Source organism: Rhodamnia argentea, chromosome 7 (genome assembly GCF_020921035.1).
Source record: "Rhodamnia argentea isolate NSW1041297 chromosome 7, ASM2092103v1, whole genome shotgun sequence".
In the NCBI taxonomy this organism is placed as follows: domain Eukaryota; kingdom Viridiplantae; phylum Streptophyta; class Magnoliopsida; order Myrtales; family Myrtaceae; genus Rhodamnia; species Rhodamnia argentea.
The window spans coordinates 1,544,059-1,570,235 of NC_063156.1; the positions used below are offsets into that span (position 1 = coordinate 1,544,059).

At 42.3% G+C, this 26,177-nt stretch overlaps 4 protein-coding genes across 5 annotated transcripts; 2 read left to right on the forward strand and 2 right to left on the reverse strand.

The window, feature by feature from the left end:
- Positions 1-2,252: 2,252 nt before the first annotated feature.
- LOC115746075 (sec-independent protein translocase protein TATB, chloroplastic) lies at positions 2,253-6,381 on the forward strand. The gene is made up of 6 exons (XM_030681801.2): positions 2,253-2,689; positions 2,787-2,908; positions 4,464-4,523; positions 4,604-4,754; positions 5,749-5,883; positions 5,957-6,381. Exons 1-6 carry the CDS (start codon positions 2,443-2,445, stop codon positions 6,010-6,012), a joined length of 771 nt encoding a protein of 256 aa, XP_030537661.1. The 5' UTR covers positions 2,253-2,442; the 3' UTR covers positions 6,013-6,381.
- A 400-nt stretch (positions 6,382-6,781) lies between these two features.
- LOC115746046 (BAHD acyltransferase DCR) lies at positions 6,782-13,325 on the reverse strand. 2 transcript variants are annotated; one of them, XM_030681765.2, is made up of 4 exons: positions 13,300-13,325; positions 12,987-12,989; positions 10,083-10,549; positions 6,782-8,148 (listed from the first exon to the last, which is right to left on the reverse strand). In XM_030681765.2, the coding sequence occupies exons 3-4, from the start codon at positions 10,539-10,541 to the stop codon at positions 7,240-7,242; spliced, it is 1,368 nt and encodes a 455-aa protein (XP_030537625.1). In that variant the 5' UTR covers positions 10,542-10,549; positions 12,987-12,989; positions 13,300-13,325; the 3' UTR covers positions 6,782-7,239. The 2 variants fall into 2 exon arrangements, with proteins under 2 accessions (XP_030537625.1, XP_030537616.1); XM_030681756.2 differs by lacking the exons at positions 12,987-12,989; positions 13,300-13,325 and having other exon boundaries at positions 10,083-10,629.
- Positions 13,326-20,425: 7,100 nt separating this feature from the next.
- LOC115746065 (protein SRC2 homolog) lies at positions 20,426-21,721 on the reverse strand. The gene has a single exon (XM_030681791.2). It carries the CDS (start codon positions 21,348-21,350, stop codon positions 20,493-20,495), a length of 858 nt encoding a protein of 285 aa, XP_030537651.1. The 5' UTR covers positions 21,351-21,721; the 3' UTR covers positions 20,426-20,492.
- A 243-nt stretch (positions 21,722-21,964) lies between these two features.
- Positions 21,965-26,142, forward strand: LOC115746057 (30S ribosomal protein S9, mitochondrial). Its single transcript, XM_030681778.2, has 4 exons — positions 21,965-22,595; positions 23,081-23,521; positions 24,806-24,886; positions 25,561-26,142. Exons 1-4 carry the CDS (start codon positions 22,064-22,066, stop codon positions 25,650-25,652), a joined length of 1,146 nt encoding a protein of 381 aa, XP_030537638.1. The 5' UTR covers positions 21,965-22,063; the 3' UTR covers positions 25,653-26,142.
- The last annotated feature ends 35 nt before the right edge of the window (positions 26,143-26,177 follow it).

Genomic DNA, 26,177 nt, shown 5'->3' on the forward strand with positions numbered 1-26,177 from the left:
ATAAATGGTATTTTTCATAGATGTTGGCCATTAGAAGGCTCCTGTCGCTACATAGTGAGAAAAAGAGAGTTTTGTGAATAGTACAATAAGTGAATGTGAAATTTACAGGACTTGTTGTCCCTCGCAAGTGGGGAAATTTATCAAAAAAAGTCATAAACCTATTATAGTTGTGCCAATTCAGTCATATATATATATATATATATATATATATATATATATATATATTGCTAATTCAGTCCTAAACGTTTTACAATTGTGTCAATTCGGTCTATCCAGTAAATTTTGGTCAGCCGGTGCCGACGTGGACGTCGGCCGGCCAGCGCCTAATATTTTAATAAGATTTTTTAATTTATTTTTTATTTTCTTTCTTTTTTTAACCTTCCCCTTCCCTCTCTAGCAACCTAATATTTTAATAAGATTTTTTTTTTTTTTTCTTTCTTTTTCCCCTTCCCCTTCCCCTTCCATGTTCTACCTCTACCGGATCTCTATGACCATCCCGAGAACAACCAGCAAAGCTCTCGCCAGTCTTGCCATGGTCGGGCAAGGCCTGAACTCACCGTGGCAGGGTGAGGCCAAGCCTCGCCATGGCTTGAATTCTTTTTTTCCTTAATTGTTAATTGTTGATTCTTGGGTCAACGATTTGTCTCTTCGTTAGAGTCTTCTGTAATTTGTATGTTCTGATTGTTGTTGATCGTCAAAATTTCATGAAAAGTTGAAAAGAGAAAGAGAGGGAGAGAGATTGTGATGGGTTGTTGCAAATCTACCGTCGTTTTCGAGAATTTCCATAACCTTAAGTTCATCATGGACGAGCGCCTCGCTAGCACCCTTGTCCTGGAATGCACCGCAAAGCCCATGGACGAGTGTGGGGGATCGACCCTTGTCCTCGCCCAGCGACGACAAGGTTGATTCTCGCCTGGCCACGGCAAGGCCGGCGAGAACCTCACCGGTCATCCTCCATGATCGTCGCCGGTCATCCTCTATGAACCTTGCTGGTTGTTTACAGTATTGGAAACTCTCATGGGCACGGTAGAACAGGAACGGGGAAGACGAAGGGGAAGAGGAAAAAAAAAAAAAGAAGAAGAAAGAAAAATAAAACATAAAAAATTCAAAAATACTTTAAAAAAATTATTAAAATATAAGGTCGCCAATGGCCAAAGATCCACATCAGCGCCTGCCGGCCAAAATTTATCGAATGGACTAAATTGGCACAATTACAAAAGATTTAAGACTGAATCGATACAAAAAAAATTATAATTAAATTGGTACAATTACAATAGGTTTAGAACTTTTTTTGATAATTTTTCCCCTCGTAACTCGCAAATGTGTTGAAGTAACTGTTCAAACTTCAAAACTCGAAACTGAGTTCCGTGAATAGTACAGTAAGCGAGTATGGAATTTATAGGACTTAGTGTCCCTCTTATGCATGCAAAAGTGTTGAACTAACTGATCAAAACTCAAAGGGCTCCTTGATTGGACTGTCATAATGCCGCCTCTTCGTGCATTGTATCAAAGCATGCTAGGGGTTTCCTTTCATGTACATTACAGTCATCTTAACAGTTCGTGTAGCTTTGACTAAAAGAATCAGTAATTCATTTATGGGATGCTAGACTTTAAAAAAAAAAAAAAGAGCAGATCTTCTAAATGTGTGGGGAATGCTGAAAGTTTTTCTAGTTGATGATGGTTATGTTGCCCCGTGGGCCGTGTTCATGTTTAATTGGTCATGTGAAAGCCGAAAGGGCGACATCCGGCCGAACATCACGCCTATTCTGTTCCATATTCTTAATCTTAGAGACTCGTGTTTTATCGTGAAGTATCTAACGACGCTCTCGTTAGAAATTTTTCTTTGATGGCATGCGATACTTAAAGCAACAATTGACACATCAGAAATCACCACGAGACACCAAAGACGAACTTTTATGTGAAACTCGCTCGAAGGTGATTTTTATTTTCGACTTTTGATGTTTTGTAAATTTTGAAGGGCATTTATACTTTGACAATCTTTTTTTTTTTTTTTTTACATAAAACACTTAATATTCAAATATGGACCTGAAGATTTTTATATAGTATTTATTTTCAAGATTTTCTAAAATTTTTATAACTAAGTTCTTTTTTTTTTCCCCAACCGGCCCTAAGATGAACTGTTTGGTTCAGATGAGGATGCTGATTGGGCTCAACACGGATTGATTGTGCTCCGACATGATCTTCGTCCGAAACGGCCTACATTCGACATTTGGGCCTGCAGACCAAGAGCAAATGACGAAGGATAATGATCAATGAATCTGGGTAGTCCTTTCTTTGCGGGGATAATGGGTGGCCAAGCGAATTGCAATGTATCCATCCCAATCAGGGGGCAGGAGATAACGCCCATGTCCGCAGCTTGAAGCGAGAGCCTTCAAGATTAGTCCGCCAGTGAAGTAATCATCTCGACCGAGGCAAAGAACCATGGTCGTGGCATCACCGATGCCAGCTCCAGCAGCCATTTTCTGTTCGTCGTCTCATTGCTCGAGACCAACCCTTTGTGCCTTATCATCGTCTTCTTCTTCTTCTTCTTCGTCTGTTGTCTCATGCCCCAGAGCTTCCAAATTCGGTGTCTCCATACCGTTTTCGTCTCCGAGTCTGCGCAAGTTCTCGCCATGGAATGGGCTGAAGCATCTTGGCATTTCTCTGAGGCCTAAATCTCTGAGAATGGGTGCTTCTATTCAGCCTTTTTTGGTTCTCGCTTTTGATTTACGGCCAATTAATATGAGGTGGGTTCATTCACAATTCTTGAATTAATGGCGATGCAGGTGGGAGGAGCAGGAGTAAAGGCATGGTTGTGTTCGCGTCTCTGTTCGGAGTTGGAGCTCCTGAAGCTCTGGTTATTGGGGTTGTGGCTCTTTTGGTCTTTGGTCCCAAAGGTCTCGCTGAGGTTAGTTGAACTAAAAGTACAACTTCGGTAGGAATTTGCAGCGATGCTAGTTTCACTTTCTTTTAATTTTCTGGGTTGGGTGATTCTTTTTGTTGTAGCTTGAGGAGTTTTAGCAGGCAAAATTTATAGTTTTGGTGGCAAATTTCGGAGTACGCTGATCTTGGAACTACTTTGTCCAATTGTACCAATTCAGATTGATGATCGAGTTGCTCTTTTCTCAGACCTGCTAGGTCCTTAGGAAGTTCAAAAGGAAGAAACAGAATCCAACTTTTCGAATGCTGAAAACAGTTAAAAACTTTGGTATGCTTTCATTGTTTAATGGAATGCGATTAATTATTACCGCGTCTTGAATACCACTAAAGAATTACATGATCAAGAGCCGTTGCCCTAGAACTATGTTTATCCATGTTGAGCTCCAGTGACTAATGATGTCTGTTTCAATATGAGTTTACATACATTAGCATAATGGCAATGCCCCATCCGTTTCTCCTTAATAAACAGGGCTTAGAATTGTCTTGATGAACTTCATGTACTTGGGACATTATTATCTCACAAGAATCTATTTGCCTGATATTGTATGTGGAGAAGGAGGTCTTCAGGTGATGTATTTCTGCAAGCAAGGCTTTTCTTTCTGGTACATAGCAGTCAACTTATGAATTTGTGTACTAACGAAATAGAAAAGTGAGTAGCAAAGTTATAGTGCAGTGTGATGCAGTGTGTTTAGAGAAACTGGGCAACTTTGAAGGAACTTATATTAGAATCAGTGATGCATTTATGAGACACCAGATAAAAAGAGTAGATCTTCTAAATGTGTGGGCAATGCTGAAAGTCCAGCTTCTAGTTGATATAGTCATATTGCCCCGATTTCATGTTCAAACTATCAAGTAAAGGGACAGCATCTGATTGAACATCGTTGCAGTTTCCATATTCTTAGTCTAAGAAACTTCTGTTGTATTGTGAAGCATCTAATAATGCTCTCTGTATTCCACGGGGTGAAATCACATTAATCCTGTCTTGTGTCACGGATGTATCATATATGATTTAATTTGATTTTTGGTTAAATCCCTCCACCCGTAGTTGTCCTGTTATTATTTCTTAAGTTATAGAATACTTTATGAGGAAATGTCAGATTTTCAAAAAATCAATGAGACACAGTAGAAGAAAAGTTGGTATTAATGTATTAAAAATTGCTACATTTCCTTTCTATTGCTAACCTGTTTTTCTTTTAGAACTATATATGTTAGGTGTTAGAGAAGCAAATAGGTATGACAACACAATTTTCAACGCTTACATGAACAAAGTGCCTTTTGGTGCCATGGTGCTGTAGGCCCAGTGAAAAGATTTTATTATCTTTTAACTTGTGCAATTATATTTTTCACCTCTTTCATGTTTTATGCTCAGTTTTGGTAATTTATGCTATTGTGAGAGCAGAGGTGACATTGTAGCACATTTGAAAGAGATTATGCAGTTCTTTTGGGTTTCAGACAATCTAATGACTCATAATGAATGTTTATTCATCTTCTTTCATATTTAAAGCTAAGAGACCTAAATGCAGGTAGCACGAAATTTGGGGAAGACTTTGCGAGCATTTCAACCCACCATTAGGGAGCTTCAGGTTGGCAAACTATCAAATTCTTAATTTAACTATGTTTTCAAAGTAATGATGGTGAACAGCTTAATGTTTTCCATATGTAGGAAGTCTCAAGGGAATTCAAGAGCACCCTAGAAAAGGAGATCGGTCTTGACGAAAATTCAGAGCAAAACATGCACACTTCAAGCAGGATAAGTGCTTCATCTCCTCCTACGGTCGACCATGGGAAGGAGCAGGAGACGCTGGTTGACCCTAGTGAGTCTTAAGTATTTCCAGCATCTGAAGTCTTCATTTCATATATCAGATTCTAGATTGTAAGTGCATTCCATACCGGACTGGCCCGGAATAGGTTTATAAGAGCGAACTGTGTCTCAAAGAACCATGCGGTGTTTGCTGATTTTTTTATTGTTACTTGCTCAATTACGGGGTTTCAAGAAATTCTTTTATGACAAGTTAGGGTAATGTGAGGATAAAAATATGTACAAGGGAGATATGAAAAAAAAAGGAGTCTTTAGCATTTAGGTCATATTAGTTGGAGCTGTATAATAGTAATTAAAATTTCACATTTCAAAGCAGTTTTGACTCTTTATAACTGTTTTCAAGAATGTTGTTCAGCAAGACTTCTATGTTGAGAGCTTGGCAGAAAAATTTAGCTGGAACTGCATCAGGCTTGCATATATTGGATTTATCAGTATCTCAATATTTGGATGACTGTTGGTTCTCTTTTTAAGAGTATATATTAAACATATTGGATTATAATAGAGGTCCTTGAATCGAGCAAGTACACGAAAAATTATTGTAAAAGGATATTAGTAGTGACATGATCATTAGTGAAGCATGAGATTGAATAATGCTGCTCTATGAAGTGTACGATCAGAATTTTGTGCCTGTTAAGTAATGTGATGTGCATGGACTCCAATAGACTTTGGACAATTGAGATTGATCAAGTCGGCAGAACTTGATTTCAGCAATAATGAATAGCCTGAGTCTCGATTAACGTTCATGTATAAGGTCGAACAAATTTGACTGCAATGATATAAACTTCCCATTTGTGGCACCTTGTGGGGAGGTTTGGTATTAGACCACTCTTTGATGTGATGCATCTTCCTTTGTACAAATTGGAAAACCGTATTTTAGGAAGCATCAGTCATGCCCTGCAGATTCAGGTTCTTTAATCATAATGTTTATCTAAATTTGTACTCCACTGAAAAATATATGACAATTGCAGTGTGATTTGCGCTAATTGCAGATGGCGCTTCTTCCCCCACCAGAGCTTACTCGAGTGAAGAGTACTTGAAGATTACGGAAGAGCAATTGAAAGCATCTGCTGCCCCACAGCAACGCCAGACAATGTCTTCGGAAGAAAGCAAGCCCGAACCTCAACGTAAGTCTCTCGGTCTCTGTCTCTGTCTCTCTCGATCTCTCAATTTAAACCGGATTTGATTATGTTACTGCAGTAGAACAAACTGTAACTTCTGTACCTCCCCCCTCAAAGACTGAGAATGGAACATGAAGATATGTGAAATCCCGCTTTTTGCGAAGGTTGAGACAAGGCAGCGGAAAGCCGAAAAGAAACCTAGAGTCCGGCGATAAAGAAGTTTTTCTTAGCTCATTGTTTTAGAGTGCTAGGTAGCCAGTCTATTGATACCAAGAAGTACTCATAGGTTCAATGTGGAATATGAATGGGGAAATTTTGTTCTTGGGACTATCCCAGGTCTTGATGGGTTGATGTTGTAAGGTTATCAATTAGCGCGGTGCAAATTGTAGAGGCAAAGCAGCTTTTATTTCTCCAGAGTCTCCAACCTATGTTGGAGTTGTATATACTGTTCTGAGTTTTCTTGTGCAGCTCTATTTGGTATTTCATTCAAGTTTCAAATTCATCGGCAGCCTGACGGTATATACTGACTTAGCTCCAAGATCAAATCCATGCGTGCGATTTGACGGCATTGATGTACCAAGGCCTATCGCAAGAAATTAGAAGGTACTAAGGATACGGTGTTTATTATCGCGTCAAGATAAATTGTCAATTAATCCCGTAAGTAGGTTTACTTTCCCAGTATCAATCATAAGTTCCATCTCATCTTTCCTTTGTTGAAATTTCCTTCCTAAATCCATACGCATCTCACAACATTTATGGAGGGAATTTCATCAGTATTGGGGACAAATCCTGGACAAGCCGCAGTGATGATGCTATGCGGGAATGTAACTTAAGCATAATGCCTAACTACTTCTCAAGAGAACAGACTGAAAGCTACTATGAAGGCCATATTAATAGAGTTCACTTCACAACACTCAGAAATCAATAATAATCTCAAATCTAACACAGACTTAACGACACATCACACGAACTTACAGACCCGATATAGACAACATATAATGCATCATAGAGCCACTAGTTGCTAAAAACAAGCAAAGAAAAACTCAAAATCAATCCCTGAGGATCAATCTTAAACCCAAGTCCAAGCTGCAACTTAAAATCGTCATAGTTTAGGAGGAACTCCGGTGTTCAAATAGCTAAAATCCGGGAGGGGGATCAAAATTCATCATGTCCTAAAATCGGAGCGCATCAGACACATGTAAACATCGTCAGATTCGCGGTAAACTGATTCCCCGCGTAGTCCAATGATATTTTCCAAGTGCCCGATGCACACCCGATCCTCGAATTGTACGAATTTTGGGTCCCCTGAAGATAGTTTATTGAGATTAGCTACTTAAGCACTGAAGTTTTCCTTCTTTGTTTTTAGTAAGCGACATAAGGCTCGAGAAACTCCTTGTCCATCTCCAACTTTTCCATGGCCCCAGCCTCAAGAGTGATCTCCACATCAATGCTCCTCCCGCCACCCTTCCCCTGGTACAAGTACACCATCCCGTCGAACCGGTTGTTCGACCCGCTCCGCACCCCCTCGGGTCTCCCCCACCCGAAGTCCACACCGTACACCTTGAACCTTGGCGAGCTCCCGACTGCCACGCAGTTCACCCCCGCGTCCTTGAACTGGAATATCTTGGGCTGGCTCTCCCACTGCATGTTCCGCCCCTCGATGGCCTTGGCGTCGTGCGCGAGGATGGCCTTCTGTATGATCCCCGCCCCGAACTCCGGCGGGTTCGCCATCAGGAGCCCCGCCGCGGTGCCGGTGAAGATGGCCTGGATGAGGTTTCCGAAGTAGGTCTCCGGCATGGGTGGGTCGACCCGCTTCCGGCAGTCGGCGAACACGGTGAAGATGGTCACGTCCTCGGGCTTCAACTCGCGCGCCTTGGTGACGTGGCGCCAGATGTGGACGGACAATGCCTGGAAAGTGGAGAAAGGCATCGAGCCGTCCGACGGCGCGCTGGCGTTGATCGCCGACTTGATCTTGTCGATGGACGATTCGGAGAAGCGGAAGACCTTCTCGCGGAGCAGGGGGGCCGGCGGGGAGGGCTGGGCGTGGTCGCCGTTGGACGACTGGGAGGAGGGATCGGGCGGGAGGGAGAGGTCGAGCTTGACACGGGTGCTGCGGGACTTGGTGCGGTCGAGGAAGGGCGGGGCCGAGACGGCGGGCGAGCCGCTGCAGAGCTGGGCCCACGAGCTCATGAAGTGCCACGTGGAGGTCCCGTCGAGGATGGCGTGGTTGAACGCGCACCCAATGGCTAGCCCGTCCTTCAGCTTGGTCAACTGCATGCACCACAATCACGTAAACGACGTCATAACTCAGCGTCCTAAAGCACCTACTGACTTGGAGGGGAGTGGGTGGCCTCAGTGGTTTAATTTAATGCTCCGCCAGGCCCATTGATGACTCGAGGACCCAACCAATTCAGCGGCGTTGACCATTTACGGGACTCGCCGCGGTGGGCCCACGGCAGTTGGTGGTGGTCCCACGGCCACCTCAGTTTCCCGGCACAAAGGGGCGAGAGGTGAGCAACAAGCATCAGACGAGCATTAAATGTGCAGACAATATTAACCTAGACAACTCATATGGAGTCATATTGGCAGAGTACCCTCGTTTAAGTACAACGCGTATCCAGCAAGAAGATGATTCTCAGTCGGTAATATTGACTGCGCAACCTCACCCTCAAAGCGAATCGGGAAAATACGATTTTTTTTTAAGTTGAAAAGAATATCCGATTTTAAGACCGATGGCGACCACTAACCCATAATTATTACGAGGTAGATGGTGATCTGGAGCTAGATATGCCATCCTTATCATTCTACTCTACTCATGCTTCCTAGGTGTATTTATCTTGGCCTCTTGTTTAGCCAATAGGTGCTGCGCATTTATGGACGGCCCAAAGGAAATAAACCCTAATTCTTCTAAACCTAACCACGATAATCTTTTGACTTCCAACCATGTAAATCTTCAGTGGGTAGTAGGAAAGGTCCTTTGAACCGACCAATTAACAAACCCGGATGTTCTCATGTGTCGAGGAGCATTACTTCATTCACTTGTTCTATCTTTGAGCGATCCTTTTGGAGATTATATACAAAATCGACACCGGTCCGACTTCACTTGTTCTATCTTTGAGGGTATGTCGACATGTACCTCTAGGGTTCTAATATGACACGAGCCGATCGGATGATACTCCAAGGTGTCAATAAAAGGGAAATGATTCGGACACGACAGCCTAGAAATCATGGAGTCTTCATCTATTCAAGCATTTGTCGGGATCATGAATCCTAGGAATCGACAGCTAGGCAACAACTCCGGCTGTCCTTTAGCATTTCCATGACAACATGCATACTGGTCCTTCTTATAATGTATTAAATATGGATGTATATGTATAGCCTGAATCGATAAGACCAAAAAAAGGTCAAATGTGATTAAAAAAATGAGAAGAAAAAAGCAAAAAAAAAGAAATATGAAAAAGGAAAATCTCAATTTTATTGGGCGAGTGACTGCATGTGCACGACATTGAATACACAATTCATTACAAGTCACAGACGCTCTTGAATGCGACCGTGTCATAAGTCAACATTATTTTAATTCACCGACGTCGATTTCTCTCCTTATTTTTCTCGATCTTCTAAGCAAAACATGCATTCTCGTGACGAGGGAAAGGTTAGATTATTCATCGCTCCCACTTGTTTTTAAAATGCCATTTAGACAGATGCTTCTTAATACTGAAGATTATATGACATAGAGCGAGTGCGGATCGATCTCTTACGGTTGGCCTAAACGACGCCTAATCTACAATCGATTGCATCAACGTCAAGATCAAATTTTTATTTTTATTTTTATTTTTATTTTTCGCGTTACATCTCTTCTCGGCATGTCGGGCCAATATCCAAGCTCAAGAACAAGTGAAAACTCAACTAATGCATTCGGGAACTCTGCTGTTTTTTTGGTCGGGCCAAACTGCATCATTTCAGTTGCGTTTTAATACGTGAACACGACCGGAGTAGACCGTGCTCGCTAAGAACATAAATGCGAGTATCTAAGGACGATTACCACCAAAGTGTTAGCTAAAAAAGGAAGTAACCTAGGCCATTAGCAAAACATGATACAATATAAAGGGTACGGAATTGTGATGCAGATAATGCAACTTCGTATTGAGGTTAAAAAGAGATTGCCGCCAAAGAATGGTCTGAAAGAACAAGATTGTGATTCGAACCTGAATGGCCAGCAAAGGCCTCTGAAGCCCCTCCAAGTTGAGGATGGCATTGCAAGGAATCAAGTCCTTGAAGATGCTGGTGCCCTCCTCGGCCGCCAGGTCCTCCACCGCGACCGCCTCCGCCACCGCCTCCACCACCTCGACACCGTCCGCGCTGTCGTCGTCGTACTCTACCCTGAACACCCCTTCCTCGTCCTTCCCGAGCTTGCCGGCGAGCTGGTAAAACTCCTCGAGCACCAGCTCCAGTCCGTCCTTGAGCTTCGCCACCATGCCCTCGAAGTCGCCCCCCTTGTAGAACAGCAGCTTCTGGTTGTAATAAAACGCCAGGTAGGGGAGATCGAACGTGACCAGCTGGCACTCGCTCCTCCCGAGCTTCTTCCTGGGCTTGACGTGGGTCTTCCTGATGGTCTTCAAGCTCACCACCATCTCATCTTTCGTCTCGCCCTGTTGACCCGCCATGGTTGAGAGGGAGATGCTACGGTGAAAACTGATGGAGAGAATGAGCTGAGTGAGAAGGTTGTAGTAAAAACTGGAGGGGTCAGAGAGGGTTCTTATAAAGGGGGTTGAAGGTGGTTGAGGTGCATTTATGCGTTTCGTGAGAGCGGTTGCCAAAAATTAATGGTTGGATCTTGCCCTGTGATGATGGATAGGTGGTGGTTGCGTTAGGAAGTGAGCTCGAACGAGGACATAGTAAACGAAAGTCAGTAACACAGGGCAACAGAACATACTCCTCAAGTTCAGTGGGCAGCTCACCCAACTCACAGTGTACCCCTGGACCACACAAGACGGCCCGCGTATGCGTTGTCGTCGGCAATTTCTCATCAAAATTGATCGGATAAGCTCAAATGGTGAAGTGTGAAAATATTTTAGGACTCAATTGATAAAATTTAAAAGTTTAAAATTGAATTGGCAAACGTGTAATAGATTTTTTACTTTTTTGAAAATTTCTCCAATTGAAACTGCACAAAGAGATAATGCAAAAGGTTCCACACAAATATAATGAATTGCCGGAACAACTATGTAACAATTATGAAATCGAGGAGATTTAGACGAAAAGATGGACATGTTGACGTTCTTTCCAATGAGAAAATTGACGGGAAAAATATCAAAAAGTCATAAACCTATTGCATTGATGTCAATTCAGTCCCAAAGCTTTTAATTGTGCTAATTTAGTCCTAAACCTTTTGCATTTATAACAATTGAGTCCATCCATCGAATTTTGGCTGGAAATCGCCGACATGAACGCTAGTCACCTGTACGTGGCACGGACGGCACCGACGTGAACATTTATTTATATTTTTTTTAGGTTTTTATTTTATAACAATTTTTTCTTCTTCTTTTTTTGTTTATTTTTTTTTCTGTTTAAGGGTCAACAAAAAAAAATTATCAGGAGATAAAATTTTAGAAAATTATAAAAAAAAATGTCCACATTAGCGCCATCCATGCCATGTATGGTGACCGGCATGCACATCAGCGATTTCCTACTAAAATTGGACGAATTGACTCGATTGGCATAGATACAAAATGTTTAGGACTATATTGACACGATTAAAATGCGGAGGACTGAATTGGCACTAATATAGTAGATTTATGACTTTTTCGACACTTATCTCGGAAATTGACCCAATATATAATGCAGTCTATCGATCTCTCGCTGTCTAATTGTACCACTCACAAGAAGCATAGGGTCCTGAAGGTACTGCGGGAAATGTTTGAGTTAGGTTGCTGCCTTTGGATTCCAGTACCTCATTGTTGTAAGATTCCACGAGGACGACGAAAGAAACCGAACAATTTTGGCACATCGATCTGCCCTGCACGGGAAGGAGACTGCACTTAAATTAGACTTGCCAGCGCTAATCCCCCTATCAGAAAAAGAGGTGGGTGAGAAGAGAGAGGATGAGTTAGGTCTGAATAAGGCCATGGTTTAAATTTTTTGTTGTTTAGGGTCAGATGGGTCATGAAGTAGTACAAGTAGAAATGTTTGGTGGAACCAACTTAAATTCAATCACATTGTAGATTTGACCTACAAACATCGCCGTGGGAATGAGGTTGATAACATAAGGGCTACCGCGAACAAAAGCCGGTACCGTACTTACATTGTTTCGGTCGGTTGATGAGACCGGACAAATTCGAACCTATAAGGAGCGAGGACATTGAATTTATAGTATGGATATAAGATGAGATGACCCGCGACAATATAAGTCTCGATTGAAATTGTTCTATAAACATAGTTGTCGCACTTTCTCAAATTCAATATAGATAGAACCTTATCATATTGCTCTTTCCGCACTATGAAAATCAATTGGGTAAAAACTCTAAACAACATTATGAACCCAAATTATTTATTGGTAGCATATGATTCATATGGCATAAGGGCATTTCACCCGACTAAATCAAGCCTATCTTATTATGTAAGGAAGTCAAACTGTTTCCCAGTGATTTTTTTTTTATGAAAAATTTTACTTTTCATCACTATGCTTTCACTTCTTCTTTTTTTCTAATCAAATCTTTGTACTCTTAAGTTGTCTCATTAACTTATTTTGCTTCCAGAAATTCGCTAATCACATCATCAACACCGAATTTGGTGCAATTCAGGTGACGTAACCTTCGGATGACACAATTTTTTTTGGTCGAAAAATGCTATTCATATATCGGAATATTCGAGAGGTACATGGGAGACTTTCGAATCCTAAATAATTACGAAACAAAGTAAAAACTTAAAAGTACATGACAAAGCATAATCTGCAACTAGCAGTATGCTCTCATCCTTCAAGATCGGATCTATCATAATAATCGCTCAATGGCTGATCACTAGATTCGGTGATGAGCACACGCCGAACTCTCCCATTCCAATCGCAACGGCTTGCGGTGTGCGTCTAGAATCGACATCCCGATCATCATCGTCTTGTAGAGACACCAACATCGATATCATGAGAAAACACAGATCAAATACCTATAAAGAACTCCCAAATCTATATCTGAATCTAGTTCGATAGAGAATCGAGCGAGGAAAGCGGCCTAATTTTGGAGAGGCTCATGAACAACGTCACGAACATCTTCCTCATTGATTATCGATCGGACGAATGGCTGAATTGGTCTTCACGTCCACTCAAGATCAATCGTAAAAGTTTATTCACAGACACGAACACTCAGTACAGATTGGGAGAGAAAAGAGAGATGGACAAAAGAAAATCAAACACAAAATATACTACAAAAGAAGAGAGAGAGAGAGAGAGAGAGCAGCACTCTTTCACTTGGTTAGGATTGACCTAATGACATAACTTTATGTGGTGGTAAATTCAAGACGTCGGTAAGAAAGACAGACGATAGCTGGGTCCAGCGAGTTGATTATTTAGCAAGATAAAAGTTGGTAATGACTCGAGTAAAAGATTGAAGGATTCATACACAAGTTGGTAAATATAAGACGAAGTTGAGAGGAAAATAAAGTTCTGTAAGAGATACGAAGAGTTGTAAACCGACAAGAAAAATTAATGATGTCACAGAGGTGTTAGTAAGTTACTAACAAGTTATCTGTTAATAATAATTTCTTTATGACTCTTACCCAACTCATTAAGCAATCTATTAGCACCATTAAAAAAAACCGTTATTTTAAAATGGAATGGTGTAATCGTCCTAATAGCTGACTTCTCTAATATACTTGACGTGACAAGTATTCAGTTGAACGATTTCTATTTTGTGCATAAGTTAAACAAGTATCAATCGAGCATCAAAATAATCAATTCAGGCGCGAGAGTTCGATTTCAACAGAATTAACATGAAGTTATGGGATTGCGGGTGGGTACCTTAATTCTTTGTCGGAATAGAAACCTAAGTCCATGCCCAAAAAAATAAAAAATAAAAAAACAAAAACGTTGCCGATGTAATTGGAATATTCAATAAAGCTTCCTATTTCAATTTTGGTCTAACTTGGCGGTGGACTCTTAAGTAGCTATCCTGTCACGATAGCTACCAATCTTTCATGTTTTTAAATAATAATATTTTTTATTGCTCGAAAAATCTAAATAATAATGGAAAATACATATATAAAGGGAAAAAAGAAAAGGGTCCTCGTACCAGGTGTGATGTCCCAGGTGGCATTTAATCACCGTGCAATGAACGGACAAGCTGTCAAAAAGAGACGGTCCTCATTAATATTAATGGACCCACGTCCCTTTATGGTATACCGTCAGCTAATTCCATCCATTTCTTTTCTTTTCTTTTTAATATTAAATTTATTTCACATAAAAAATAATTTGAAAAAAATCTCAAAAATTATCATTTGAAATAATTAATCGATAATTTTTTTAATTATTGGCACGCATTTATGTCTAAATATTTTCATGGATAGAGAGTACATTTTTTGTTCATTCATTTTATGAGCGTTACAGGTAATCAATTTTTATAAACATAATCTCCAAACCAACCATTTTTCGTGAAAGAAACGCACCATAAACTATGCATTCATCTTAAGCTTCAGTTTGTAGGACAATTGGCAGTCTCTATCCACTGAGCCAGGTTTCCCAAGTTCGGTTCGTTCGTCAAGTTCCACATGTCATTCCTGAACCGGTTTGCATCTCTGTGTGTGTGTGTGGGGGGGGGGGGGTCTCTCTTAGGGGTGAGCAGTTCCAGATTCTAGGTAGGTTCCACCTAGAACCCGGAACCTACCCGCTAGTACATGTTCCTCATTTTTTGAAACCTATAATCTACCTTGTATACCCTAGAACCCGGAACCTATCCTGTCACAGGTTTCGAGTCCGGTTCCAAGGTACTCGAGAATCTACCAATACAACTCTTTTTGCATCAAAATAGAAGACATTTATATAGAGTCAAATGGAGCTACGAGGAAGGATTTGTTCCTTGGCCATGAGAACTGAATTAGACAAGCTCATGCTTCATAATGTCAAATGGATGGTGCAACATCGTCAAGGACGAAGTACGTGCAAATCAATCATACAATCTAACCTCTACTTTTTGTTTCATCCCATTCATAAAATCCAACTAAAAATCCTCACACTTAAACAAGCTTAAAGTCATGGTGTTGACAACTTAAAACTTCTTGTTCGACGGTTGGCCCATTAGAATTAATGCACCCTAGAATTTACAGAGAAGGTGAGGTCTTCTGGGATTAATTAATCCTACAGAGGCTTGACCTCTCAAACTTCTGTCCATGTTAGTTATATACGATAATCTTATACTTGACGACAAATTACTGTCACACCAGCGGGGAGTAGGACTGCAGTGATTGAAGAAACTCATAGCTAAGACATCCTCTTGAATATACCACAGAATTCAACCAAGTGGCATTTACTTAGAGGAAAACTCAATCCATGTGGCTGCCAATATTAGCGCTTCTAACAGATCTAAGGGGGGATAGAATGAGACTGCACAAAATATTAATGAAACTACGAAGTAAAAATTTGCAATAAAAATATTTGGTGTCTGGAAATTCTACCTCAGTATTGATCGGAGTGGCAATAAGACCTCTACCAGGAAAATACTCAAATCTCTCTACAGAAATGGAAGGAAGGTCCTTCCCTACATAATGATCTACAATAGCTCTGCAACAAACGAGAAACGCGAGTTCTTTCTAATTAGAGCAAAAAGTGTATATAAATGTTCAGAGACTATAAGCACACCACTTCGATCAAAATACAAGGAATTTGGGGACGCCGTCGAAAAGAGAGCGAAATCAATGGGAATTGAACTAGCTATACAAGTACCCGAGCTTGAGCAATTCAAATCTGGACAACTTGGACACCGCCGAGCAAGAGGAAGTTGGGGACACCGTCGAAGATGTGGATACCGAGGACGAGGCGATGGACGGCGAGGTAAGGGTGGTCGTCGAAGGGTTGGGGACGGAGTGGAGTCCAAAGGACGGTGAGGGATGGCCACTCGAGGGTGTGGAAGATCGTCGTTCTCAGTCTCTCAGTTGTGAGTTCCCAAAGCTGTCGGGCTTCTGTTACATTGCGTTTGGTTTCAAAAGGGGAAGAATAGAAATTAGAAAGTAAAAACAAAAAGCTAGGATTTGAAAATACCGGTTTCGGTTCCGGTTCATTTCCATAAAGAACCTAGAACCGGAATCGGAACCGGCGATTCCTCAAAAAGCGAAACCGGGAACCGGACCCTATATCACTAGATCTTGGAATCGGAACCACGGGTTCGGTTCTTTGTTTCCCGGTTCTACCCCGAAACCATGCTCACCCCTAGTCTCTCCAGCATTAATTTAATTTTTTTGGATTGAACATTCGAGATCGGGCTTGGTACGACAAAATCAAAGCTCAAAACCATAAGGAGCTGAATAAATGGGTTGACGCATAGGCACTAACTCGTGCATCGACATGACTTAACAAGGTTCGTGTTGAGTTTGTCCTAATTTAATTGACTTGCTGTGAACGAATGTAAACGTGGTTGGGACGCGATAATATGCGAGAATTATGGCGACCCAATACTAGGAGTGATCGGTTTTTGGTCCGGTCCGGTTCTCCTCAAGAACCGAAAACTGGACCGGTGGCCCCGGTTCCTATTTTGCTGAACCAGGGATCGGACCAGCCACCTCGGGGACTGGCAATCGGATTGGACCGTCGATCCGTTCCCGGGTAGTTCCAAGGAACCAATAAGATCGCTGGATAGAGCTGAATTCTTGCTCTTCATATATAACCATCTATTCTGATTGTGCGGTTGTCTTCGAGACTACTTCCTCTACCATAGAGTCTTTGCCATGAAAGATCTTCCAAAATGGACTTTTACTACTCACCTCAACTTTCAGCCAGGAGCCAAACAATCTCCCCTCATCAGTTTTGAAATCCTCCTCCTTGTAGGGCACCAATTCACAGTCAGAAGTGTAATGCCCTATCTTAAGATAAGATAGTCATATCTCTAGCGAAAAAAATTCAATCGGTCCGGTCCACTTTCATGCCCCTAGAACCAGAAACCGGACCGCCCGGCTACCGGTTTCAATTTTAAGAACCGCCAATCGGACCGTCGCCCTCTAGAACCGGGAACAGGACTACCGGTTCTGGTCCGGTCCGATCCGATTTGCTCACCCCTACCCAATATTTATGTTATGTACCAGGTGAGAGAGACATTTACATTCGTACAATAATGAGGGTTCCTCGCACGTGTCTTTCCGAGATTTATGTTAGAAAGGAAATCTAGAGTAATGGACGCATTAATGTTTCGAGCTGTATTTGTCATATAATCACGTTACAATCGAGTTGTTGTGCAGAAAAATTAATAAATAAATAAATCATAAACTTTTCAATTGAATCAATTCGGTCTTAAATTTTTTGTATTTGTACCAATTCGGTGCATTTGTCCAGGTCTCCGCCAATCCCTGGTGAGAGCCGCCTCGCCTAGAGTCGGAGGGGCCACGAAGGCCCTGTGGGCAAGACCATCGTGGCCTCATTGGCAAAAATAAAAAAGAAATAAGGAAGAAATAATATGTTTATTATTTATACATAATGGTGGTACATAAAATTGGCATATCGACGTTCACGTCAGCAATTTTCGATCAAAATTACTCAAATGAACTGAATTGGAATAAATGCAGAGATTTATGAGTAAATTGATCCAAATGAATAGTTTAAAACTAATTGAATTGGTGCCAATAGATGGATAACTTTTTTGATACTTTTTCCCGAGCCGCACAATAGGGTGAACTTATACATCGATGGCGCCGGATGCAATGCCATGGAATAAAAATCTTGACATCCTTTTGTATGCTTCTGCATGGATTATTAGCCATGGGTCCAAGTGATTTCCATCGTCTGTGGGTAGGACGGCGTAGGCTAGAACCATAATGATATCGGAGAGAAGTGGCGATGCGGGAGGTGCAGTAGAGTAGAGGTGAAAGTCTCGGTCGAGAGCGGATGCGACGGCGATGGTCATCGAGCACGACGTCTGGGGGGTAGGTTCGTTGAAAACGAAGATGACGAGATGTAGCAGCGACGAGTTGATGATGTGGCGTCCCAGGTTGGTGGCGGTGGGTGGCGGGAAAAGTGCGAAGAGAGATTGAAAAAATAATAATTTGAAGTAGACTTGTCAGAATAGGTCATAAACCTATCTTTTAACTCATATATGACGGAGTGAGTTACTATATAGTTTGCTTGTATTCAATACATATGTCATAATTGGGTATACGATTTATTTAAATCCAATTCATCTTTATTATTCTCTCTCGCCCTCGCTCGATCTCGTGTTCGCTCACTCCGCATTCTCACATTAATTTGAGTATAAGTTTTCATAGATTGGGTAAAATATAAAAGTATTTTAAGAGTATAGGTCGGACCGCTTATGAGTTTGGGTATGGATTGGGTCGGTATGATTCAGTATATTTGTACTGCATAAAAATAGTTAAAATGGATTAAATGAATCTATTCGAATAGTACCAATGTCGACTAGATCTACCGGTTGGACAGTGAACATGGAGGAGACATGGTCTGAAAGGGTATAGACAGGAGGTGATGACAGGCTCCACGATCGATGATAGGCCACCTCTAGTAGCCCTTTGACTCGCGTCGCTGCACCCCCAGCCCATCTCTCAACCGCCAAGACTATTCTTCAATGGCGGCTTTGATTTCTCATTGCATCCAGCATCACAGTGCCATACCTATTCTCAATGTTCTTAACCGTGCAGTTCCCATTTTTGGGAAAATCAAATTAACTTAAGCATGGCCTTACAGGTGCCTGGATGATATAAAGGAGAAAGTTGAGCAATACGGGCGAAATAATCGGAGTTTCAATCGTATCACATGCCTTCCGCTGAATATATGTGCTTCGACGATTTCGTACCGCTCCCGACTACCTTATCCTCCTCACAAAAATGTTGCCATAGATGCATTCGCAAAAATCACGCCGTTCTATCTCGCAATTCATGATATTCGAACTTTCTGATCTAATTCTCACATAAGCACATACGTTGTCTTATGGATGAGCATCGAATAATGTTCCAACTCAAATCATTCTAGATGAACAGTAAAATTAATTGGCCAATAATGCATTAGCCAATAATGTATTTCAGTCTAATGTGTTCTTAACTGTTAATTTGGACTATGTCATTATGCTTCGGGGGTTAATTCACTTTGACCGCCGAATCTTCCAAGTCAGGTCATAGGTGTCACTTATGGAGCCTTGGTCTCGTCCTTCTATACTTTGTTCTCCACATACCACGCATCCACTTAACTGTGTTTCTGTTGCAATTAAATATCAAATGCACTTTCATTCTTAATCCTTTTTTTTTCCTGAAAAAAGTAATTGATTTGAATAATATTTTGTTTAAATAATCATCCATATCGCTTAAACTAATTAGTTAGTAAAAGATGTCATTGATTTCGACAATAATTATGTCTAAATATTTTCGTAGGAAAGAAAAAAAAAATGTTCAATAATTTTTGTAAGCAATACAATTGATTATTTTGAGGAAAATATTTTTTAATTCAGTCATTTTTAGCGAAATAAACAGAGGCTAAATATTAAGCAATAATTACTCAGTATCATTATGACCAACCGGGTTAACCATTGATATTGGGCGCTCTTCGGTAAGTATCGTTCTCATCCCTTCAAATCAATCATTGGTTTTGCGATGTGCCATGTTACATGAAAATTTACATGTGTTTGACACGTGGCGATCAATAATAGGCAAGCGTAGTTAGCATTCGGGATCCATCACATTGGCAGCCCAACTTCTTGTGTACTGGTATTGGGCCTCCTCCTTTCACGGAGTACGGCCCATTTCAGTTGATGCTAGGCTAACTATATAACATAAAGATCGATAAACTTAAGGGACTTATCCACTTTTTTTTTTTTTTGGCCCCTCCAAGTTTTATTTTGTACCATTTACCTTAGTTTTATTTTTGACGATTAATTCCAATGGAAGAACAAAGCACTTGATTACGCAAAGAAAAAGATAAATCAAATTGTACAAATACGAAAATTGGAAGAACAAATTTGTACTTGACCTTTTTTAAAAGAAAAAATATTTTTCTTGACAATCTTGGTAGAGACGGTATAATTTCAACCGTAGATCAACATACATTCACCGTGTATTTTGTATAAAGCACTCATTGATTGGGATATCGTGTGATAAAAAATAAGCGACAATCTTGTCGTGCCGGTATCTTTCTTTCTTTTCTTTTCTTTTTAAAATGATATATAACATATTATGTGCAAATGGCCAATACTTTTTCATCAGATCTCTAAGTAGATTAATGCTAATTAATCAACTATTAACTTACGCAATAATTGAAGGATAATGTGCTCCAAACATAACTTAATCGCTTTTAATGCTAGATTAGTCCCTCGTTATGTATCGATGTGCACATTGGGGGTTGACATAGGAAAGATCAAGAAACGATACGATTCATCCCATAAAATATATAATAATAAACGTCAATAGAGACGGACAATAGTGAGCTACTCATAGTAGTCGTCGCCATCGTCTTCGTCGGCGAGATCGTCCTCGACCTTCTCCGCCGCGTTGTCGGCGATCTTGTCCTCTACGTAGTCAACCCCCTCTGCCAGCGCGAGCCCACCCAACACCCCGGCGACCGCACCCACCGCCAATCCCGTCCCCATCCCCCCAAACTTGCTCTTGCTCTTCTTTGTCTCTTCCTGCCCATAGCTCTGTGGCGGTTGGCCGTACGACGTTCCACCGTAGCTCGGGTACCCAGCTGGCGGAGCCGTCGGATAGTATCGATCCTGCACCTCATACTGAGGCTGCGGCGACGCATAGCTGGGGTACCCAGCTGGCGACGCATACGGGGTGCTGTATGACGGCGGAGCGGTGTACTCCCTGCTCGCCAGTGGCGGTGCAACGCCGTAGGCAGTGGGAGGCGTGCTGTAGCGCGTCTCCTTCACCGCAACCTTGACGTCGACCTTCCCGTGGGGCCTGCCAGAGGGCCGCTTCAGCGGGAGGCTCCGCTTGCTGGCGCGCCCTCCACCGCTGTACCCATAGTCGTCCTCGAGCACATCGCGGAGCCTGAGCCGGGCCGAGCCGACCAGCGGCTTGGTGCCGTCCTCGGAGCCAGCATGGACGACATCGACGTACAGCGTGGCGTCGTCGATGGCGGTTCCTGGCGGCAAGGGGATGAGGAGGGTCTGTTCCCAGACGGGGAAGGAGTCGCCTTCGGGGTCGGCACGGGTGGAGCATTTGTGGTTGGGGTCTACCCAGACGACGGCGTAAGGCCTGAGAGGGCCGTGGCGCCAGTTGACGTTCTTGAGGTCCTTGGCCGCGATGAGGGTCACCTCGACTTGGTAGCGCGAGGAGGCCATTTTCTTGCGATTTCGAAATGAGACTCCGAGATCTAGTCGGGCCGATTTAAAAGGAGCTGCGGAGCGTGAGAGCTTCACGACTAAGCAAACATGCACACAGTTTTGATCAGTTGACTGAGGTTGGGGACTGGGGAGGATCTAACTGGGGAAAGAGAGAGAGAGATGATGAAGAAGAAGAAGGTGGTGAATCGGTGGTGTTTTGTCTGGGGACGGCCAAGTGGAGTTTCGTGCGAATCGAGGCTTGCCTGTCTGGACAAGAGATTGGCCGGTTGAACTAGCCGTCGGGCCGGCCGGTTCATATTTGATTATTTTATCTGTTTAGGTTGTTTTAAATTGGATTTTATGAGCTCGAGTTGGGGTTTTACATATACAGCACTGGCGGTAGCAGTTGGAAATCATGCAATTCGGAGCTCCACCCAACCGCGTTGAAATCTTCGCTCGAGAACGACACTAATCAACAACTGACAAGTATATTCGACAGAAAAATGTTTGAGCAAAGGGTCTAGCCAATGTCTCCAAATTGGACCGGGCTTCTCGGGCCTCATATCACGAAACCCGAACCCAAAAGATTTCGGAGCTCCAACCCGCGCCAGTTTTGAATCCGGGTCGACCCGTTTCCCTCTCTTCCCTCTCTTCCCTCCCATTCCTAAAACCCTACTCAGCTGCACGCGCTCTCTCCCACGGTGCCCTCTCGCTCTGCACTTCCTCCGAAGATGCTCGCTCGCTTCCTCCCCAGACCATCCAATCTCCGTCTACTCTCGATCGCCACCTCGAGGCTCCGCTCCAATCCCCCTCCGCCGCACCCTCACGTAGCCTCCCTCCTCCGGCGCTTCTCCACCGGTCGCGGCGACGGCAATGGCGGCGACTCCAGAGATCCCTCGCTCCCCGATCCCTGGAAGCTCTCCGGCGACGGAGATGCGAAGTTCGACCGCCTCTTCTCGGAAGACACGGGCAGACTCGCGGGATTTCCCGACGGCACAGTCGGCGAGGAGGATTCGTGGCTGAAGGAGGGAGAAACGGGAGAGAAGAACGTCGGCAAAGACGACGGATGGCTCACGGCTGAGGGATATAGGCCGTGGAGTTTGTCGGAGGAAGGGAGAGACGACGGCTTGTTTGATGTTGGGGAAGGTGCACAGGCTTTTGGCGATGATGTTGGTGTGGGAGCTGACGCTGTGAAGACTGATAGGAGCGAGGAGGAGGAGAAGCTTGAGAAAGAAGAACAAGAACTCATTCCAGTACTCAAAGGTCTGAAATTTTAGCGATCATGGTGCTCCGTATACATTTTCGCTCCCTAATCTTGGCATTTTTTGCACATTTTTTTTTCTATAATTATAATCGTTGGAATCGAGTTTTATTAACGTGGTCGCGGGCTTGATGGCAATGTCTTCTAGTTCTGTTTTACAGTTGTGCACCAGATAATTGGAGTAATTTGGTTCTTGTGGTTAGTGTGGTTGTATTCCTTCGTGGTGTATGCTAAGCCTATTGGTTTCCCCCTTGGCTTCCGTGACTGCAGATCCATGTTCGGGGTTGAACAGTGCTTCATCTGAATGGAAAGAAAAATGGGAAATTTGTTTTCACGTTCCCTCATTTCGAGAGACCGGATAGCCAAATTTGCCTCTTTTTTCACCTCTTGTAGATGTGCGGCCTTATTGATTTGTTGGTTTTTTTTTATAGAGTTCGCATTAATCCTCATTGTATTGAAGTTTAATGTGTGCATTCGTGTATCATAGGTCCAAATCGTGCGTTTGGCGACCTTATTGCAGCATCTGGAATCACAGATGCCATGCTGGACAGTCTGATTGCTCTCAAGGACTTTGAGGGGATTGACGGCTTGCCACCTTTAAGGGAAATCGAAGACATACGATATGAGAAGAACACGACAAAATCCAGTAGAGCAGAAATAGAGCGCTTGAAGCAGGAGGAAGTCGCGAAGGCAAGAGTGAGGCAAGTAGACGACAAAGAAAGGGCTTATGGAACAGGAAGAAGGAAGTGCAGCATAGCACGCGTCTGGGTTCAACCTGGTGATGGCAAATTCACGGTGAATGAAAAGGAAATCGATGTCTATTTCCCCATGCTTGACCATCGTGCTGCTCTGCTTCGACCTTTCTCCGAGACAAAGACTTTGGGCCTCTGGGACGTCAACTGTACCGTGAAAGGAGGCGGTGTCTCGGGTGAGTTCTAATGTTGCTCTGAACTGTGTAAGCACTTGCTTTTGTAGTTATTCATTTGTATCATATAGAGTTGTTTAAGCTCAGGATACTTGGCTGATTGAATTTATTTAAATTTGTGGTATCCGTGCTTTCATTACTAGCATTTTCTTCTATTTGCTTTGTAGTCTTTATGTGCCATCATTTTGTTGTCATTGTTGTAATTTCTGAGAATATAAGACTGATATTAGGACGAATAGGCTTGCCTAAGTTAACTAACATACACAAGGCTGGCTGAACTGTCTAACTGATATTGATATTATCGCACTAGCTGGTTGAGTTTTGGTTTTCCGAGTTGGCTCTTCCATCTTCGTATCACTCATGCACTTGCCAGCGCATGTCTCTCGCCGTAGTATGTTTTACCAACTACAAAGTAGGAACTGGCTTTTTTGTTGCAGTCACAATGCTTGTATATTCTATCATGAGAATGTTGAGTGTCTGAAGTCTGCTGGTTTTCAAATACATGTAATTGTAATCTTTTAAGGTATTGCTTCAGTGCATGTAGATTCGGTTTCTCCCTTTATTTGTTGTGGATTGTGATGTTCTAATTATTCTGGAGGTATAGGACTAGTGAGGATATGGCTGAATGATAGGTTATCATATGTAGTTATTGGTGTCCAAGAATGGTGATTTCATCTTGAGGTTTGTTAATCATCTATATCCTCCAGCTTGTACTCAGTTAACTTGCTAGTGTAGTTGCTCAGATGAATGGGAAGGGAGTGAAGAGGAAACGTTGCAATCTTACCGCTACAAAAAACACTTTTGGCACCTATTGGGGAAAGGTGTTGCCCGAGCCTCTAAATCATTTTGAACAAGGAATTGAGTCATCTTTTGTGAACATAGTTGCTTAAAATGCCAGGCCGATACCACAGAGGTCATTTAATGCCTTTGTTCGTGTAGCGACAATGCAAAGGCTTTGCTTAATGGGAAAAAACAGGGTCTGTTTGTACTGACTTGTATCTTTTGCTTTTTGTTTAACTTAAGTCTTGCGGCTCACAGACTAACTCCTTTTTTTAACCTGAAACACTTGAGACTTGTCACAAGATACAAATGTCAACCCAGAGCTTCACGGATAATTTTTGCTAATATTTTGAAATTTGAGTAATGTTTTAAGTTTGGCAGGGAAGCCAAAAAGTACCATGGCCCTTTAACAAACAGGCCTTGTCTTTTTTTACTGTTGGATGAATCTTTGGTCCTCTTCTACAATGGAGTATGTAAGCGGGAATACTAAGATTCATCTGATGGCAGGTCAAGTTGGAGCAATTCGATTGGGGATTAGCAGGGCCTTGCAAAACTGGGAGCCTGGTTTACGTCCTTCTCTTAGATCTGGTAAGATAGGTCGAATTATCATGAGATTCTATTATCTCACCAAGTTTTCTTTCTTAAGATATTTAAAGTGTACGGAAAGATCGAGTGAAGTATATATTTTATTCACCTCATTTGTGTTCATAGAAACAGCACTCAAACCCCTCTTGGTTTTTATCAAAAACTTTCTCATTGGACATTAAGCTTCTGCTAATGCGAATTAAAGTGCATTAGACCTTTTTCTTTTTCACTTCATATACATAAGGGGGGAGATACCAAGGAAAATATTTGTAAGATCTTCTCTCAGAATTCCCATCAAATTGTGTAGAAAGCAAAAGGTAAACTAATATCCAGCAATTCCGACCCAAAAAAAGAAGAAGTGATATCCAGCAACTAAAAGAAGAAAAAATACAAAAAATCAAGATAAGGCTATAAAAACCATGACTACCTTCAACCTTGGTTTAGCTTGCACTTAGAGCTTGTCCCCAAACAACAAGTACTGTAGAAATCCTCTTGATTTACCTGTGGATTAGTTCTTTTTATGTTCTATGTTGAATGAAATTAGCGCACTGCATTGAGTTCCTTGGGAAGGGGCATAAATTTCTGTTTCCCTTCCCTCCATCAAATTTATGGCCCTGAGACCTTGGCTGTGTCATCTCAGTGTGACCTTCAACTTATAGAAGTGTTCTTGTTGACAGCTGGTTTCTTGACGAGGGATCCGCGGGTGGTGGAAAGGAAAAAACCAGGCAAAGCAAAAGCGAGGAAGAGCTTCCAGTGGGTCAAGCGGTGACCAGAAAAACAATTTTTTCTCTGCACACCACTGGCTTCAAGCACAACTTCAGTTTTGCCGCTGCACAATGACATGTCGAGATTAATTTGTGTGCTAGGAATTTTTTGTATGGTAGCGCGCACGCCCCATGCAAGCTTGGCTACTGGGCATAAGAGCGATGCAGAATGTTAATTAACTTGGAAGCTAGTGGCGTTGTGGGAAAGCTTGTATCTTGCCTGCTTGGGCTGTTTTCTGCAGCAACCGTTGCGTGAAGAACATCGAGAATCGACCATTGGATTTGTGCTTCTCATGGCTACATGATGAAATGACCAGTACTCATCATTGACGAATTATCAGAAGTTGCCTCTGTTTGATGTCTCAATGCTGTGGTCCTTGGATGGTCTGATGATGCTGTAGGGTTGAACTTTGATGTAATGTAACGGAGTTGCATAATAAAAACGACATGGGCTCAATGCCATAAGTTCGAATAAACGTCTTTAGTTCTGTTCTATGCATGTATTCACGGGTTTTAAATACGGTTCAGAT

Bases quoted from the DNA above. Each gene is read 5' to 3' on its own strand.
- LOC115746046 (XM_030681765.2), bottom strand. From the start codon at position 10,541: ATGGCGGGTCAACAGGGCGAGACGAAAGATGAGATGGTGGTGAGCTTG. The intron at 8,149-10,082 runs GTTCGAATCACA...TGGTGCATGCAG, and splicing joins GGCCTTTGCTGGCCATTCAG to TTGACCAAGCTGAAGGACGG.
- LOC115746075 (XM_030681801.2), top strand. From the start codon at position 2,443: ATGGTCGTGGCATCACCGATGCCAGCTCCAGCAGCCATTTTCTGTTCG. The intron at 2,690-2,786 runs GTGCTTCTATTC...ATGGCGATGCAG, and splicing joins GCCTAAATCTCTGAGAATGG to GTGGGAGGAGCAGGAGTAAA. The intron at 2,909-4,463 runs GTTAGTTGAACT...ACCTAAATGCAG, and splicing joins GTCCCAAAGGTCTCGCTGAG to GTAGCACGAAATTTGGGGAA.
- LOC115746065 (XM_030681791.2), bottom strand. From the start codon at position 21,350: ATGGCCTCCTCGCGCTACCAAGTCGAGGTGACCCTCATCGCGGCCAAG.
- LOC115746057 (XM_030681778.2), top strand. From the start codon at position 22,064: ATGCTCGCTCGCTTCCTCCCCAGACCATCCAATCTCCGTCTACTCTCG. The intron at 23,522-24,805 runs GTGAGTTCTAAT...ATCTGATGGCAG, and splicing joins GAAAGGAGGCGGTGTCTCGG to GTCAAGTTGGAGCAATTCGA. The intron at 24,887-25,560 runs GTAAGATAGGTC...TCTTGTTGACAG, and splicing joins ACGTCCTTCTCTTAGATCTG to CTGGTTTCTTGACGAGGGAT.